The sequence below is a fragment of the Fringilla coelebs genome (assembly GCF_963513975.1).
Source record: "Fringilla coelebs genome assembly, chromosome: 5".
Taxonomy (NCBI): domain Eukaryota; kingdom Metazoa; phylum Chordata; class Aves; order Passeriformes; family Fringillidae; genus Fringilla; species Fringilla coelebs.
The window spans coordinates 56,607,503-56,622,338 of record NC_140033.1 but is presented as its reverse complement, the minus strand read 5'-3'; the positions used below and the strand labels follow the sequence as shown (position 1 = coordinate 56,622,338).

General features: G+C 45.0%; 2 protein-coding genes across 2 annotated transcripts; one reads left to right on the top strand and one right to left on the bottom strand.

The window, feature by feature from the left end:
* Window positions 1-747: 747 nt before the first annotated feature.
* Window positions 748-4,409, bottom strand: MCAT (malonyl-CoA-acyl carrier protein transacylase). The gene is made up of 4 exons (XM_084205749.1): window positions 3,760-4,409; window positions 3,575-3,662; window positions 3,090-3,307; window positions 748-2,818 (listed from the first exon to the last, which is right to left on the bottom strand). Exons 1-4 carry the CDS (start codon window positions 4,201-4,203, stop codon window positions 2,396-2,398), a joined length of 1,173 nt encoding a protein of 390 aa, XP_084061875.1. The 5' UTR covers window positions 4,204-4,409; the 3' UTR covers window positions 748-2,395.
* A 35-nt stretch (window positions 4,410-4,444) lies between these two features.
* Window positions 4,445-13,776, top strand: TSPO (translocator protein). The gene is made up of 4 exons (XM_084205748.1): window positions 4,445-4,542; window positions 10,288-10,488; window positions 12,161-12,299; window positions 13,012-13,776. Exons 2-4 carry the CDS (start codon window positions 10,301-10,303, stop codon window positions 13,186-13,188), a joined length of 504 nt encoding a protein of 167 aa, XP_084061874.1. The 5' UTR covers window positions 4,445-4,542; window positions 10,288-10,300; the 3' UTR covers window positions 13,189-13,776.
* The last annotated feature ends 1,060 nt before the right edge of the window (window positions 13,777-14,836 follow it).

The following is a 14,836-nucleotide window of genomic DNA, read 5'->3' as shown; positions in this document are numbered from 1 at the left end:
CGGTGCCAGACTCCCGTTTCACCTGTGGAGCACAGTTAGTTAATCCTTTAGTCACAGCCCCACAGTGACTCAGGGGACCCAACGTTAATTCTGTTTTTTTCACTGCACACTTCCTGATATGTGACAGCATTTACAGCACTTGATTTTCTTCCACATCCTGTTATGCTTGTTCATAGGTGAAGGAGCCACACTGGTTTCTCACCTCTCAAACATTCAGTTTCCAGAAGCAGAGGGGACAGAGGAGCAAGAGCATTAAAGAAATGCTCTGAGATCCAAGATTTGTAATTACTTGGGCACTTTCTGCCCAGGCACAGGCAATGTTACAGCACATGCGAGGTGAGGCTGTGCTGATTGGCACCACACAAAATCAAGCACTCTCCTACAGAGGTACAAAGACCTCCATCACACTTCCTCTGCTCCTAGGAATTGCAACATCGGCACAAGAGCATGATTCCCTCTGGCTTCTGGTTTTGGAGACACAAAGCTCACTGAGGAGCAGCCTCGGCTCAACCACTGCACAGGAAAAAAGCAAACACCCAACAGTGGTGACGGGTCCTTCTTCCCACTAATTAAACAAGACCCACAACATTGGAATGCTCTTATGATACAGATTTCCCTTCAGCATTCTTCAGCGGACAAAGTGCAAAGGTTGTCAATGGTTTGCCAACAAGAGATTTCTAGCATGGGTTTCCCAAAGACCTTTAATTCCCAGCAAAGTGTACAACAAAGTGAAATGAGGGGGGAAAAAAAGAGGAAAAAAATCATGGCAAGAACACTACAAATAGAAAACAGGTCTCCAGCATTTTCTCAGAAAGGTTAAATAATTAAAAAGAAAGTTCAGAACTTTCAAAGCACTAAAATTAGTGCCACCAACATACCACGCTCAGTTTCAACTATCATAAAAGCTGGTTTGAAAGTCATCAACATTGCATTTGGTCCTACAAGGTGTGGTCAGAAATTTCTAACACAGGACAATCCAGTGTTTAATAATATGAATGGGATTTAATTGCAATATTCTAACCAATAATTCTAACTGAAGATTTTGGTATGCTTTTCTGAATCATTAACACCTTACCTGTAACATAGGAACTTTCACTGAAATAATTTTCTTTACAGTTTTTCCAACCTTTAATCATCAGCCTCCAGCAGTCGAATGGTGAAGCTGAAAAACTCTTCAGTACTTTACTAATTGTTAATGTTTACACATGCTAAAAATGGAATTTGTACTGTGAGGGCAGGCACAGCTGCCAGCTGCAGTCCACAAAAGAACTGTTTAATAATACAGCCCACTTAGCAATGATAATAAGGGCCAGTGTTTTTAATTCACTCTCCCTGTCATAAATGTGAAGTTACAGAATGATTGGTACTGTAATTGGAAGTTCTCATGCATTTCATAATACATTATTGAAGATGCTGTCAGTCATTTGATTTAAGTAATATATCCTAAATTGTTTTCTATATATCTGTTAAATACAACATTAAAGTACCAAAATTAAAAATATAAACTGGGTAATGGGAAGCTCCTTCCAGAAGGGTTTGGGACAACCTGCTGCTCTCCAGCTCATCATTTCCTGCTGCCAGGAAATGTACATAGTATTTTTGTAAAGCTTTTTTTCCCAGTGAACATTTCTTGTGTAACTTAGCACAACCAGTGTGACATTGGACAACTGGAGGGAAAGTTACTTCCATCCACATGTGGACAGAGCCAGTAATGATGCACCCCAAAGCATTAAAATAGCAAGAAAAGCTTCAGTTTATTTATAGTTTAACCTTAAGAAAATAATGTTTCTAGTAACATCATCTGCCTCACTCAGCTGCTACCTGGCAAAGGGGACACAAAGAGAACTTTACACAGATAACACCCCACAAGCCAGTTGAGTAAGAAAACAGGAACATCAGAACACTGAAAGCCTTCCCAACAAATGGCTCCTCTAAATGCACCCTCCAGCCCAGAGCAGCTCCACAACCTGAAGCCAACAACCCCTGCATTCCTGCAGATCCCTGCACCAGACAGCCAAGGCTACCAACGAGAACCTGAATCCACACCCAAAAAACTCCCCCAAAAAACAACCGAACAAAACCAAACAAAAAAAAAACCAAAAAAACAAAACCAACCCACCCAAGAGGGAAAGTTGCTTGCAAGATTGAGATCAAACAGTGCTACTTGGCCTGTTAGTTGATAGTTTTGCAGTCCCGACACACATGAAGAGCCAAACTTTGCTCTCCCCTGTTCACACCTGAGTAACTCAGAGGAAAATGTTCATTGCAATTATGCACATAGTGAGTGCTCTTTACGTCATGAGAAGCCATGAATGTTTAAGACTTCCTCTTTTGGGAGCACAAAGTTTTAAATCAGAAAAAAACTGAGTTGTGTGGATTTTTCTCAAAAGGTTATTTAGGTCTCCGCTGCTTCCTCATCTTCCAGAGCATCTACGTGTTTATATTGTTTCCAGGCCTTTAAATTACATTGTTTGAGAATGGCTCCTAGTTGATTCCCGGGCCCCACTTCATACGTGTAAGGAAATTCTGTTCCTTGCTTTCTTTCGTACACTGAGTGCATGGTCTGCTCCCACAGAACAGGTGACACCACCTGCTTCACTAACAGCTTCTGAATGTGCTTTGAGTGCATGTACTTTTTGCCATCGACATTGGAATACACACAGAGCAGCGGTTTCTGAATTTCAATCGATTTTAGAACTTCAGCCAGTGGCTCTACTGCTGGTTCCATAAGTCTGGTATGAAAAGCCCCACTGACTGGAAGCATTTTTGTACGTTTAAAATAATATTTTCGGGCATTCTCCTGCAAAAACTCCAAAGCCTATAAAAGAGAGAGAGAAGTGAGTCTTGCACAACAAAGGTTTTCTCAGTTACCCCACAAGAATCACCTCATCAGACTTACTGTGATAAAGGGATTCTTCTCCCTACCCAACATCTGAACACATGCAGGAAAAAAAAAACCCCACAGATCAAATACTTTTGTTTGGACAAACTAAGGCCATACGTAACACCCACACAGAAGCGCAAAGTAAGAGTTTTTAAAAAGTGAAATGCCCAGTTCAACGGAAGGAATAGTTACTCTGAAGCAATACCTGCAAGTGTCCTGCAATGACTCTGCTGTCTGGAAACAAATAGTTTGAAACTGTGCACACGGGGTTCTCTATACCCAGCGATTCACAGTGTTTACGGGCTTCCAGGCAGGCAAATTTGTAATTTGCCTCTCGCCGGCCGACAACCGAGAGCATTCCACTGGGGACAGCTTCCGACGCCCTTTGCATGGCTTCGGCGCGCACTTTCACCGCGTACAGCGCTACGGAGAGAAACAGAGATGCTGCGTAAATGTGAGCGCGGGCACCTGCGCGCAAGAAAGGGCAGTTGTTCACTCGTCGTGAAACGTCAATGCTTTTAATGCCGTATTACACACGTTAAAGCGAACAGTCGAAGTAGAAAGTGAAATTTCTCCTCTAATTAAAAATAAAAAGCGGGAAGGACACAGTGATAACAGGCAACGCTTTGGAAACAGCACGGGCCCGGGCTGGGAGATCCTAGCAGGGAGTTCCGCACGTGCCCCAAGCACCTTCGGCAAAGCCCAGCGCTCCAGCGAAGACCAGCGCCGCGAACTCCCCCACGCTGTAGCCGGCGGCCGCCACGCAGCGCTCCACGACCTGCGGGAACATAGAGCCGAGCGCCGCCTCAGCCGCACCGCGGGGCAGGCCCGAGGCGCCGCCGCCCCGACCCCCCGCGCCCACCGCGGCCCCTCACTTCAGGCTGCAGGTGGTTGAGCTTCTCCACGGCGGCCAGGGAGGCGACGAACACGGCGGGCTGGCAGTGCTGGGTGCGGTCCAGCGCGTCCTGCGGCCCCTCCAGGCAGAGGGAGAGCAGGTCGTAGCCCAGCACCTTCTCGGCCAGGCGGTACATGTCCCGCACGCCGGGGTACTGCTGCAGCCCGCGGCACATGCCCACGAACTGGCTGCCCTGCCCCGGGAAGAGCAGCACCGTGCCCTCCCGGGGGCACCGCCGCTCCCGCCTCGCCGCCGCCGCGTCCGGTTCCTCGGCCTCCACCGAGCTCTGGAGGAGGTCGCTCAGGGTCGCCGCCCGGTCCCCAGCGCCGGGGCGGGAGCTGCCCCACCGCCGCGCAGCGCCGCGGAGGCCGCCGCGCCCGCTGCAGCCACCAAGCCGCCATGGCGCCGCGGCCCAGCCGCCCATGGCCGCCGCCCGGGAACGGGCGTTGCCACGGGAACGGGGCGGCCCCCGCCGGCAGCCGCTGCCGGGCCGAGCGCCGGCAAAAGGGACGGGAAGGGAGGGGGGAAGGGAGGGAGGAAAGGAGGGAGGGAGCGAGGGAGACCGGTCGGGCCGCCCCGGCGCTCGCCGCCCTCAGTCCCGCGCGCCGCCCTGGGCCCGGCCCGCGCCAGGCGCCTCCGCCCGCCCAGCGCCGAGACCCCGCCCCGGGGCGGGGGAGCCCGCCCGGCCGGCCGCGGGGGCGGCGCTTGGCTGCCCGGGCAGAGCAGGCGCCACCGGCGGCAGCAGCAGCACGGCAAGGAGGAGGTAACGCCGGCGCTGCCCGCGGGACGGCTCGGGGTGGGACGGGACGGGGAGCCTGAGGGGCACAGCCCCGCAGCAGGGCCCGGCTCCTCGCCGGAGGGGCCGTCCGTCCCCGCCCGGGTCCTCGCGCTCCCGGAGCGCTGCCGCCGCCGGGACCCCGCCGGGTCGGCGGAGAGGGTTGAGGGAGCGATCCCGCTCGCTGCTGCTGGCGACAGCCCCGTGCCGGCCAGCCGGGATCCCCCGGGCAGGACGGGACCTGCAGTGCCGGATGGAGACGGGCGGGGCGGGCCCCGCTCAGGGGCGGACAGGACTTGAGCTAACACTCATGGCTTTTCCGTGCCGGCGTTTAGCGTGGAAAGTGCTTTAAAATAAACAAACCAAGCCACCAAGCTAGGAAGCCTGCTCTTAATTTCGATCCGGCACACGAGCTTTTCAGCGGCTGACAGCTGTGCGCGCACCGCAGAAGGGCAGATCCTGTTCCTCTGGTCCCGCCGGGCCGGCGGCTCTGCCGCGCACACCGGGCACATTCGCTCTCGGCACTCGGGAGAAGTTTTCACGCTGCTATTTAACTAAAGGTATCTTCCTTCAGTGCCGCCGAGGAACGTTTCTTTAAGGGTGAAAGAAAGGGCTTTGGTTTTCAATTCCGAGTTTTTGAGTGATACTTATAAATCAAAGCCCAAAATGCACTGTGACATAATTGGAGCGTTCAACGCTAAGATTATTTTTTTAAAAGCGAAAGTTGGCGTGCCGGAGTTGCAATTGTGTAACGACTTTGCATGAAGTGAAACAGTATCAAGCATTGAGTCAGAGCAGCTCAGTAAAACAGACTATAAGTACGTCTTGGGAGAAGGAAAATGTGTCATAATAGCAGGAAATTATGCTGACTTTATATTTTTCTCACTTTTCTATTCTCTGTGCTATTTTGTAAGATTATTTTTTCCATTTGTGTCAGCCTCCAGGTAAAATACCTGGAAGTGAGCTGCTCAAGTTAGCTGAAATGTACAGGCAGTAACATAGAAGATATATGACATATATGTGACCATATCCCAGCCCGTGGCTGCCTATACCTGTAACATAAGCATCAATGAGAAGAGATTGAGAGTAAATGGCAAATTCTCCCAGCAAAAATCTTGCTCCAGTATGCATTTCAGTTCCTTGTATGTTAATAAATCATAGATGTATTTGCACAACTTGGGCTCTGCCATGTTGAAATCTCACTGGGGAGTGAGATTTTTTGTTTCCATCTGTACACCTTGCATTAGTCTTCAATAAAGGCCATATTTTAAAAAATTCTAAATACATATTATAAACATATATTATACACTTATTAGATATTTATATTCTATTTATATCCTATAACATTTATTGATTGAAGTGTCTCTATTACTTGAGATTAGGTAGCCTGCTTTTTTTTTTTTTTGTGGTAGCTGTATTTTTTTGCCATAGGCTGTGATATAAATTTGATTTTAGTGTTGCAGCTTCCCAGGAATTAAACCCACAACACACATAAATAGTTTATCAATATAAATTAAGTATGTTGTCTGTAATTTTTTGACAGCTGTCTTGGGAAGAAGCTTTCTTCCTGGGGAAAATTTGCATGCTGCCTCTCAGACCTGGGCAGAGCCTTATTTGCCCTTAAAAAAATGTATGGTAAAGGCTGAGAGGGAGAGTATATGTCTTGGGGACCCCCTTCCATGGTATGGTCCCAGCTTTGTCAGTCCATCTCCAAACACTGGGCACTGGGAACCCCAGGGCTGCCAGGGTGATTTAGCCCTGCTGGGAGATTTTTGTTTGTGTTTTTAATGTGATTTTTAAGCCCCAGGTGACGGGGTAGCCAGCCCTAAGCTGCACACAAATGCAACTAATCAGAAGTTTTTTCAGCTCAGGGGTGCAAGAAAATGGGATGAAAACAGTTCTCCTTTCCTACCTTCCTTCTTCCTGCTGACAGAATACCCCAAGAGGGGAAAGGCACATGTCTTTCAAAGACCTCCTCAAGGCAAAGAAGTGTTTCAATTCATTTTTCATCAGGCTGAAGCAACATCTGCTCTGTCATATATATCTAATCCCACCTACAGAGCAGCCCAGCCCTTTCTTTGGGTGCACAGTGTTTTTTCCAGAAAGAGGAGACAGAAAGCTTTGGCTAGTTTTTTTCTTCATGTTATGCCACCATAGGAAAACAGCAGAGAGAAGGCCATTAGGCAGCAAGTTTAACTACTGCAGCTTTTTTCTGCTTTATTTCTCCTTTTACTTTATGTAGCTGTAATTAACTTTGGGTCAGATATTTTGAATACTTAGAATAATTATTCTGACATGTATGTAAAGCAAAGCCCTCACTGCTCTGCTGGAGCTGCCTGAAGTCACACTAGGGCTAAACAGAAAAGAGGCAGCATGATGAAGAATATATTGTAGGGCAGAGATAAGAAGTGGAAAAGAAGTAAACAAGTTAAGTGTGTGTGAGAATATTTCCAACCTTGATGGTTCTTAGAGGCAGATATCTGCTGGGTACACTGCAGATATCAGTCACAGACATCCAGCATTCTTCAAAGATGAGGGTGCAAGAATATTGTGCAACTCACCCTGGAGCTGGGATACAATTGGGAAAGCAGTTATTATTTCTAGGTTGAGTAATGCTGCTGCAGCCAGTGGGGCTTTGTTAGCAAGTCTGTGGTGTTCAAGTTCTCACCAATTCATTTCAGATCATCACCCCTGTACACTGAAAGGAAGGCAGGGCTGATGAACCTCTGTGCTCACATTACCTTTAGAAAATGTACAGCATGTTCTGTAAACATTGCACAGCTCTTTTACTGCGCAGATAAACAAAGACTGCAGCACTGGCTAGTGCACAGACTGTCCAGTGCATCTTGCCTTTCACTCATTCTCTTGTTAGAGACCTACATCAGGTAACCAGACACAGACAGATGTAGCTTTTCCCATGCTGTTTTCTGAGTTACCTGTACTTTTTAATGGAAAGTTGATACCAAAATTTAATTTCTTGGGAATGAAAACACAGGAACTCACACTGCTGATGGACAACTGTGGTCTTGCTGTCAGTGCACCTTGCTGCATGGTTTCATTCCTCCTTCTCCTTGCAAGAGGGAGTATTTTGCCATGCTTGGGAAATCCTGAGAGATACGACTGGAAAATACAGCACATAATTAATTAATAGCAATAGTTGTTAAAAGACTGGGACACCAAAATTCAATTCCAGCCAGTATGTTCAATCTCTTAATTTCTATTTCCTCCCCTTTGCTGTGCATGTGTGGCTTCACTTCTCTCTTTTCTTTGCTTTGCACCTTCCCTGTTTCTGTTTGCCTATCTAGTTTTCCTTCTCTTAAGAATTATTTCAGTGTTCTTCCTCCAACATGCATGGGTACAAAATTTATTCACTAATGACTGCCACAGAGCAGTATTGTTTCAATTTTATAGTATTTAGCACTTTCAGACTTTGTTCCCTGGGAGGAAGTTGACAGAACCCCTGACAAAGTCTGTTGCTGAATGCTGTGCAGAGACCATCCTTATATTGTTAACATCCAAATAAAGCATAAAGCCCTTTGGGTCCTTGCTTATGACTTTTGAAAAATATTTGGCAGCTACTCTGGAGTTGCATATATCACAGCATGTGCAGAGAGATAAGCCTGGCCTCCCTGTAGGCTAAGCAAAAGGGTTAAAAATTAGTGAGATCTTATTAACTTTCAATTTCTAACTTAACCTTTGGGAATTACTCATCTGAAGGCAGCCAAAGAGAACTATTGTGCTCCAAGTTCTTGTTCCCATCACACCTTGCTGCTCCTGCACTTGCTTCACATCCCAGTGAAAGCAGAGCCCTTCATGCTGTCAGTGAGGATGACAAGTAGTGCACATGGAAGCTGGCAGCCTGCTTCCTTGGGAAATAACAGCACAGATCTTAGTGCAGGAGAACTCCTGTGCTCCTCTTTTAAGATGCTTCCTCATAAGTGGAATCCACTAGGCAGAAGTATGGCAGCAGTGAGCCCTGCAGATTTTTCCTCCCTCCCTTGTCCATCCTCCACCCAAAACCCAATTGGTCCTATCACAGCAGAGTGCCACATTGTCCTCCCCTTCCTCCTTCTCCCCAGCCTCAGTTCTGAATTCTTCCCTGCTTGGCTCATTTCACCCATTCAGTCTTTTGTTTGGGTTTTGACCTTGACTTGTATTTCTGATGGCTTTGTCTGCTGACTTTTTTTGTGTATATTTCTATTCATTGCTGACTTCCCCCAAACCCACAGCCCAGGCCTACCTGCCCCTTCCTGTTTACCCCTCTCAACCTTTCTTATCCTGTGTGCCTTACCAGTCCTTCCATGCTCAGTTTGCCTTCAAAACTCTGCTCTGCTTCTGTCATCAGGATTTCTCTTGATCCCATGCAAACTGTATTGCAGTCCCAGCCACTGAAATCTCACATTAGATCTGTGTGGGCAGAGCCCTGAGTGCAGGGACAAAAACCATAATGCAAGAACTTTCTTGCTGCCCAAGCTTACCCTGATCTCCAGACAGAAATTCACCAGGTCAGAGCTGTGACAGTGCAACCCCATCTGTGCCATTTCCTATCAGTTAAGCACACCTGTCACAAGTAGGATTTCCTCTTCCCCACTCTCTACCTCCTTATCCCAGCAGTCATGACTAAAGCAATAGAAGCTTCGAAATCCAGGGAAACACAACAGCCAAGATAGTATCAATATGGCACTTTTCTCTGACAAGCATCTGAAATGCTCATTGATCTAAAACTTTATTTTCTCTCCTGGGCCTTCTGCAGTTGTTCTTTCCCCACTGCTGCAGTCTCTCATAATCTCCCTCCTGCATAACAGATGAACAGGAATTGAGTGTATTTGCCTACCATATATTTGAAAAAACATCTTTCAGTTCTGCCCTTTTTTTTAATTGTAGTTCTAACGTTTACATTTCAATAAACTAAGCACAGCTCTTCTGTAACATTTGGCCTCTGGCCAGAAAATCCACAATGAAGCTTTGTCCTCCTTTCTTGCTTGCTGGTTTTCCTGGTACCCTAACTAAAGCAGCATGGCCCAGCAGAGCAAAGCATTACTTAGCCCTACATCTAGGCAAATTTAATGAGCTTGGCAGCAACAATTGCTGCAACTGATTGAATGCTTCATGAAGGAGCCAAAGCTGTACTCCCCATGTATCCAGATCACTTTCCTTGTTTAGCAAAACATCAGTTAAGTACTTACCTTCTCATTGTCCTCCCTGGTGTTTGTGTTTCAAGGCAGCTTCTCAAGTATCTGCTACTGTCACATCCCTCTGGCTCCCACTGAGCATCCTGCAGACAACATCTCACATTATTTTGCTTGAGCACAGGAAAGCACATGCTCTTTTCTTCCTTGGCTCTGCCACTTCATTGAGGGAATGGGCTTTTTGGTGAATACAGAAATACACACTTAAGTGCAGTTCATATAACATCAAACTGCCTTATTCCTCTGCCATACTTATTAGTGAGAATATTTCTGTAGGTAAAATTCAGTAGTCTTCATGCACTCAGCTGAGAGAGAAGTAAAGGCCCCACTTCCCTCTGGCTCCCCCCTCCCCAGGGACAGATTCCTCTACAGGTACAGGTAAGAGCATGGTACAAGATCCATTCATTCATTGTCACTCTCTCAGTGACAACACTAGGCTGTGGATCAGATCTGACATGCCTGTTTTCAAAATCTGTTAAAAAGGGAAACTTTTGCAGTTGCATTTTAAAAGTTCTCTGCCAATCAGTGTTTGGGTTTTTTTCAGGTTCACTGTCTCAATGGAAATGGTACCAGCCTGGGCCCCAGCAGTAGGTTTCACACTCCTGCCACATGCAGGAGGATTTTTAGGAAGCAATATAACCAAAAGGGAAATCCCAACATGGTATCAAACTCTACAGAAACCATCCTGGTGTCCACCTAACTGGATGTTTGCTCCTGTTTGGGGAACTCTCTATACATCTATGGGGTATGTTTTTCACATTGTATTAAGGCATTGGCCTGATCTCAAAGTTGCATTTGGTATAATGTTGGACCAAGAGGATATGACTGTACTCCTGTGGCTTTATTTTTGTAAGAAACTGTGTCAACCTGCCTCTTTAACAGGTAAAAACTTGTTTTGGGACTCATGTGTGGGTTTGCTAGGACATTTTGTATGCAGAAGTACCTGCATCAAAAGCAGCAGCTTGAAAAGCTGCCAATTATTTGTTTTCCTCATTCATTCTGAGGAGACAACCTGCCAAGCTGGAAACAGCAGAGCAAGGCTGCTGGGATTTCTTCTAAGTATATCCTTCAGTAGTTTTAAGAAAATTTAAAAAGAAGGGGTGGGGGAAATTAGGATGGAACTGTTCTAACAGAGCTCAATAATGCAATGGATGAAACTGAATGCTAGACTGGCACTCCCATGTTCTCTCATTTTGGTTTCATTTTCTTTCTAGAAAAGCTTTGTAATTTTTATAGCCTCATGTCCTGTCCCTCCCCACCAGACTTCTCTTTTCCTTTTCCTCATACAGACTGTAATTTTTAACTTATTTAAGTGAATACTTGTGTATTTGAAGAGTCAACATTTGAATGAGATCATTACTGACCCGTAAATAAAAACATGCCTTTTATCAAGGAGAAAAGAGCTGGCTGGCTTTCCCAACTTCCTTCAAGTTGATAGCACAATCTGTAACCCTGTGTCTGGATTCCTCACCACAAATCTGGGTAGCAGGTTAAATACCCTAAAGTCCAGATTGTGACAGTTTGTATCTTATTTTGGTAATAGCAGAATCAGTGTATCCTAAGGTGGATGGTCTTGCTTATGTATCATACATCCAGCACAGTGGAAAGATCATACTTAACTACCAGCCTTCTCCAATCCAGCATGCACACACATTCCTTGAATGACCAGGACATTTCATTCCTCCAGAATCTCTTAAATATATGGAAAGCATCAAAAAACTAACAGCAAGACTTAATAAGCTTACCTGCCTTTCTTGACACTTAGCTTCTTAGATTTGTACATCACAGTGCTGGTCTGAAGTTGAAGCCAGGTGTATGAACAAGTTGAAGTCCACACTGTGCTTTGGAAATCACTTAGGAAATGGAAGTTTCTAATGCTTACCCTGCCCCAGCTTTATTCTGTTTTCATTATTCTCTGCAATCAAACTGCCAAAATAGCAAAGCTGCATTGTTTAGTGAAAGAGACCAAAGGGTTCTTCCTGCTCCCCATACTGAACTGTGCTTTGGGATCCCACTCAATGCCATTCATTTAATCTACTTAAAAACTGGGGTTGGATTTATTTTTAAAAAATTTTTAAAGCACCATGTCCCAATACCAAAGCTAAGTTTCTTCACTGTTTGCATCTTAGACTTGTTTCCATTTCAACACGGTATTATTTTTAAAGACAAATGTAGTAGGTTATCTGCTTCTATGCACTTAAAAGTAAGAATTCTGGCATGACTGGAATTTTTCTCTCTCCATGTTATCCAGAGCAGCTGATCAAGCCTGTGCTGTCAGTTACTTTGCCAAGTAAGGCTCAGATCTCTCAGTGTTCCAAGTTAATCTAGACCCTGGCACGGAATTTATTTCATAGATCAAGAATGTGTGGTAGCTTTAAACAGTGTAGTGAATGACACTTGCCCTTTGCTTTCTGCAGATTCGGCTCCTACCTTGTGTGGAAGGAACTGGGGGGCTTCAATGAAAAGTCAGTGGTTCCTCTGGGTCTGTATGCAGGGAACCTGGCATTAAACTGGGCATGGACTCCAATATTTTTTGGAGCTCACAAAATGGGATGGGTAAGTGGAACACAAAGGTATTAGCATGAAAGGTTTGTCTCATCATCTTTTCTTCCTTAAAATGGGCCTGAGTACAAAATATGCCTCGCAGAACTTTTTAAAATTCTCTTTAATGCATGCCAGCCCCCGAGAGAACTGACAGATTCTGCCAGCCTTTGGTAAGAGCTTTGTGTGACTATAAAACAAACATTTATGCCTTATTGCAATTCCTAGGTTTCTCTGGCAAACAGCAGTGATAAGCAGCTTATTACAACATTATTTAGGTGACCAACACCCCTTTTAGAAAAGGCTAACTTTCTGCAGCTTTCTGAAGAAACCACTCAATTCTCAAAAATAAGAATTGGTAATACAAAAAATAAAATAGCAGTATATGCAATGCTGTAACAGGGAAAGACTGCAATCCATCACAGATTCGTTCACACCTCATCTCTTCAGGTGACATAAACAAACTGGACAGGTTTGCTTGCTCCAGCTTACTCTTAGAAGTATCTCACTGCCCATTAAAGAGGGTATGGGTGAAAGAGACTTCATTCTTCCTCTGTGCTCCCAGCTGTAAAGCCCTTTCTTGTATAGTTTTATGACTCAAAGTGGTTTGTAACTCAGCAGAAATCTATCATCTTTTTCTGCTGGCTGGTTTTCTGAGAAGGATTTAACACAGAGGGATAGAATAGGTGCCAGAGTAAAACAACACTAACCACCTTCTGTGTTTCAGGGGTTGGTGACTCTCCTGCTTACAACTGGTACAGCAACAGCTACCACAGCTTCCTGGTACAACATCAACAAAGCAGCAGCTTATTTGATGATTCCTTATTTAGCCTGGCTAACCTTGGCTTCTGCACTCAATTATCGGATCTGGAAGGACAATCGCAACAAGAAAAGATCTGAATAAGCAGTTTTCAGCCAAAACTATCTTTTTTTCCACAATAATTTTTTATATAAAGTTATGGCCTTAGTTTATTATTAGCTGAACTACTTCAGCCCTAACTTTGGTATTTACAAGTTGACAAAACAAATACAACTTTACTAGGCAAGCCACAAAGGGGTGTATGTCTGACTGGGTTTTATAGCAAACTAAAAGAAAGTCTTGATTGAAAAGTGGTAAGTGCCATATTCCAGTATTATATGTTACGTGACAACAGCATTGTAACCATTACCAGAAGAAAGCAGGGACTCAAACTTCCTTATGTTCAGATGAAGAAATCCAGCCACACACTAACAGTTTCCAGAAAGGTCTTCCTAACAGTGACAGAGATGATTGTTGCCTTAATCTTTCATATTTACCACTAGCACAGTGCTTTTGTGCTACGATATGTCCCACTACAGCCACCAGGTATTTGTATTCTGGACATTGTACTCTGAAAACATTTAAGATAAGCCCTTTTTAACAATTTGTGCCTTCCACTTGGAAGAACTGCATGTGCATTCAGCTAAATGTATTAAACTACACTTAATAACCTTGTTTCTTGCTGGTATTGTTTTAAATTGCTTTGAGCAGAAAAACACTGAAGGCAGCAGGATGCTACAGCCTTAAAGACAGCCCCTTCATCTCATCTCCTCACCTTTGCAATGGCCAAGACCAACCAGGAAATTCAAGCAACTGTAAAGAAACTGTGAGGACCCAGTCACAACATTTCTTTGATCAAATTTAAGTAAGGAGCCCAAACCAGTTGGGGTTCCCCTGAGCAGCAGGCCAGCATGGTGTGAGCATCACTTCTGGCTGTGCAACCCTGCTCTCCCTTCTGCCTCACCTCCACAGCAACAGGATTTTCCAAAGTTTATTTCTCCAGCCTATGCTCCAGTCAGTGGAACAAAGCAGGGTCCTGCAGACCAGCCTGAAATATCCTCAAATATTCCTTCATGTTCCAGATCGTGAGGGAGAATGCGCTGCATGATGCAAAGTTGGAAACCAGGTTTAGAACACTTACACAATTTTATAATTGTACTTTCTTCTCAAGCACATCCAAATTGCTGCAAACTAGCTTAAATAATTAGTACCCATGCAGGCAGCAGAATTTTTTACAGCTTGCACATAAAATAGCTAAATTTCAGCCAAGTGACCCTGATTTGAGGAAAGATTAGGAATGATTCATTTCAAATGGGCACCCTACTGCCAAATACCTCTCTCTTATGCCCTAAACTTCAAAGTCCAAAGACTGTTTGGTCTTCTAGCAGAGTTTTCAAAATTCCTTCCATTCCTTTAGGATTCTGCATTCCTGTGCTGCTCCAGACATTGCCTCCTCTTCACATCGTCAAAAATCTGGTTTCTTTAAGGGGCAGGCTAAGGATGACAGCCATCAGTACAAGCTTCCTAAATGCCGTGGGGTTGTTTTCTCTCTTTTTAAATAAGGAAAATGGGATGATACATAAAATCTTTAGTCCCATTAACCCCATAGTTCATTGCACTGAAATGCCTTCTTCTTCTTCTTCTTCTTCTTAGTATTAGTATTATTAGTATTATTTCCCACCCACCAGAACGTTTTAGATCTTTGTATAGGAGGGGTAGATAAGAAAGATATACAAAACCCCAACGTGATTCA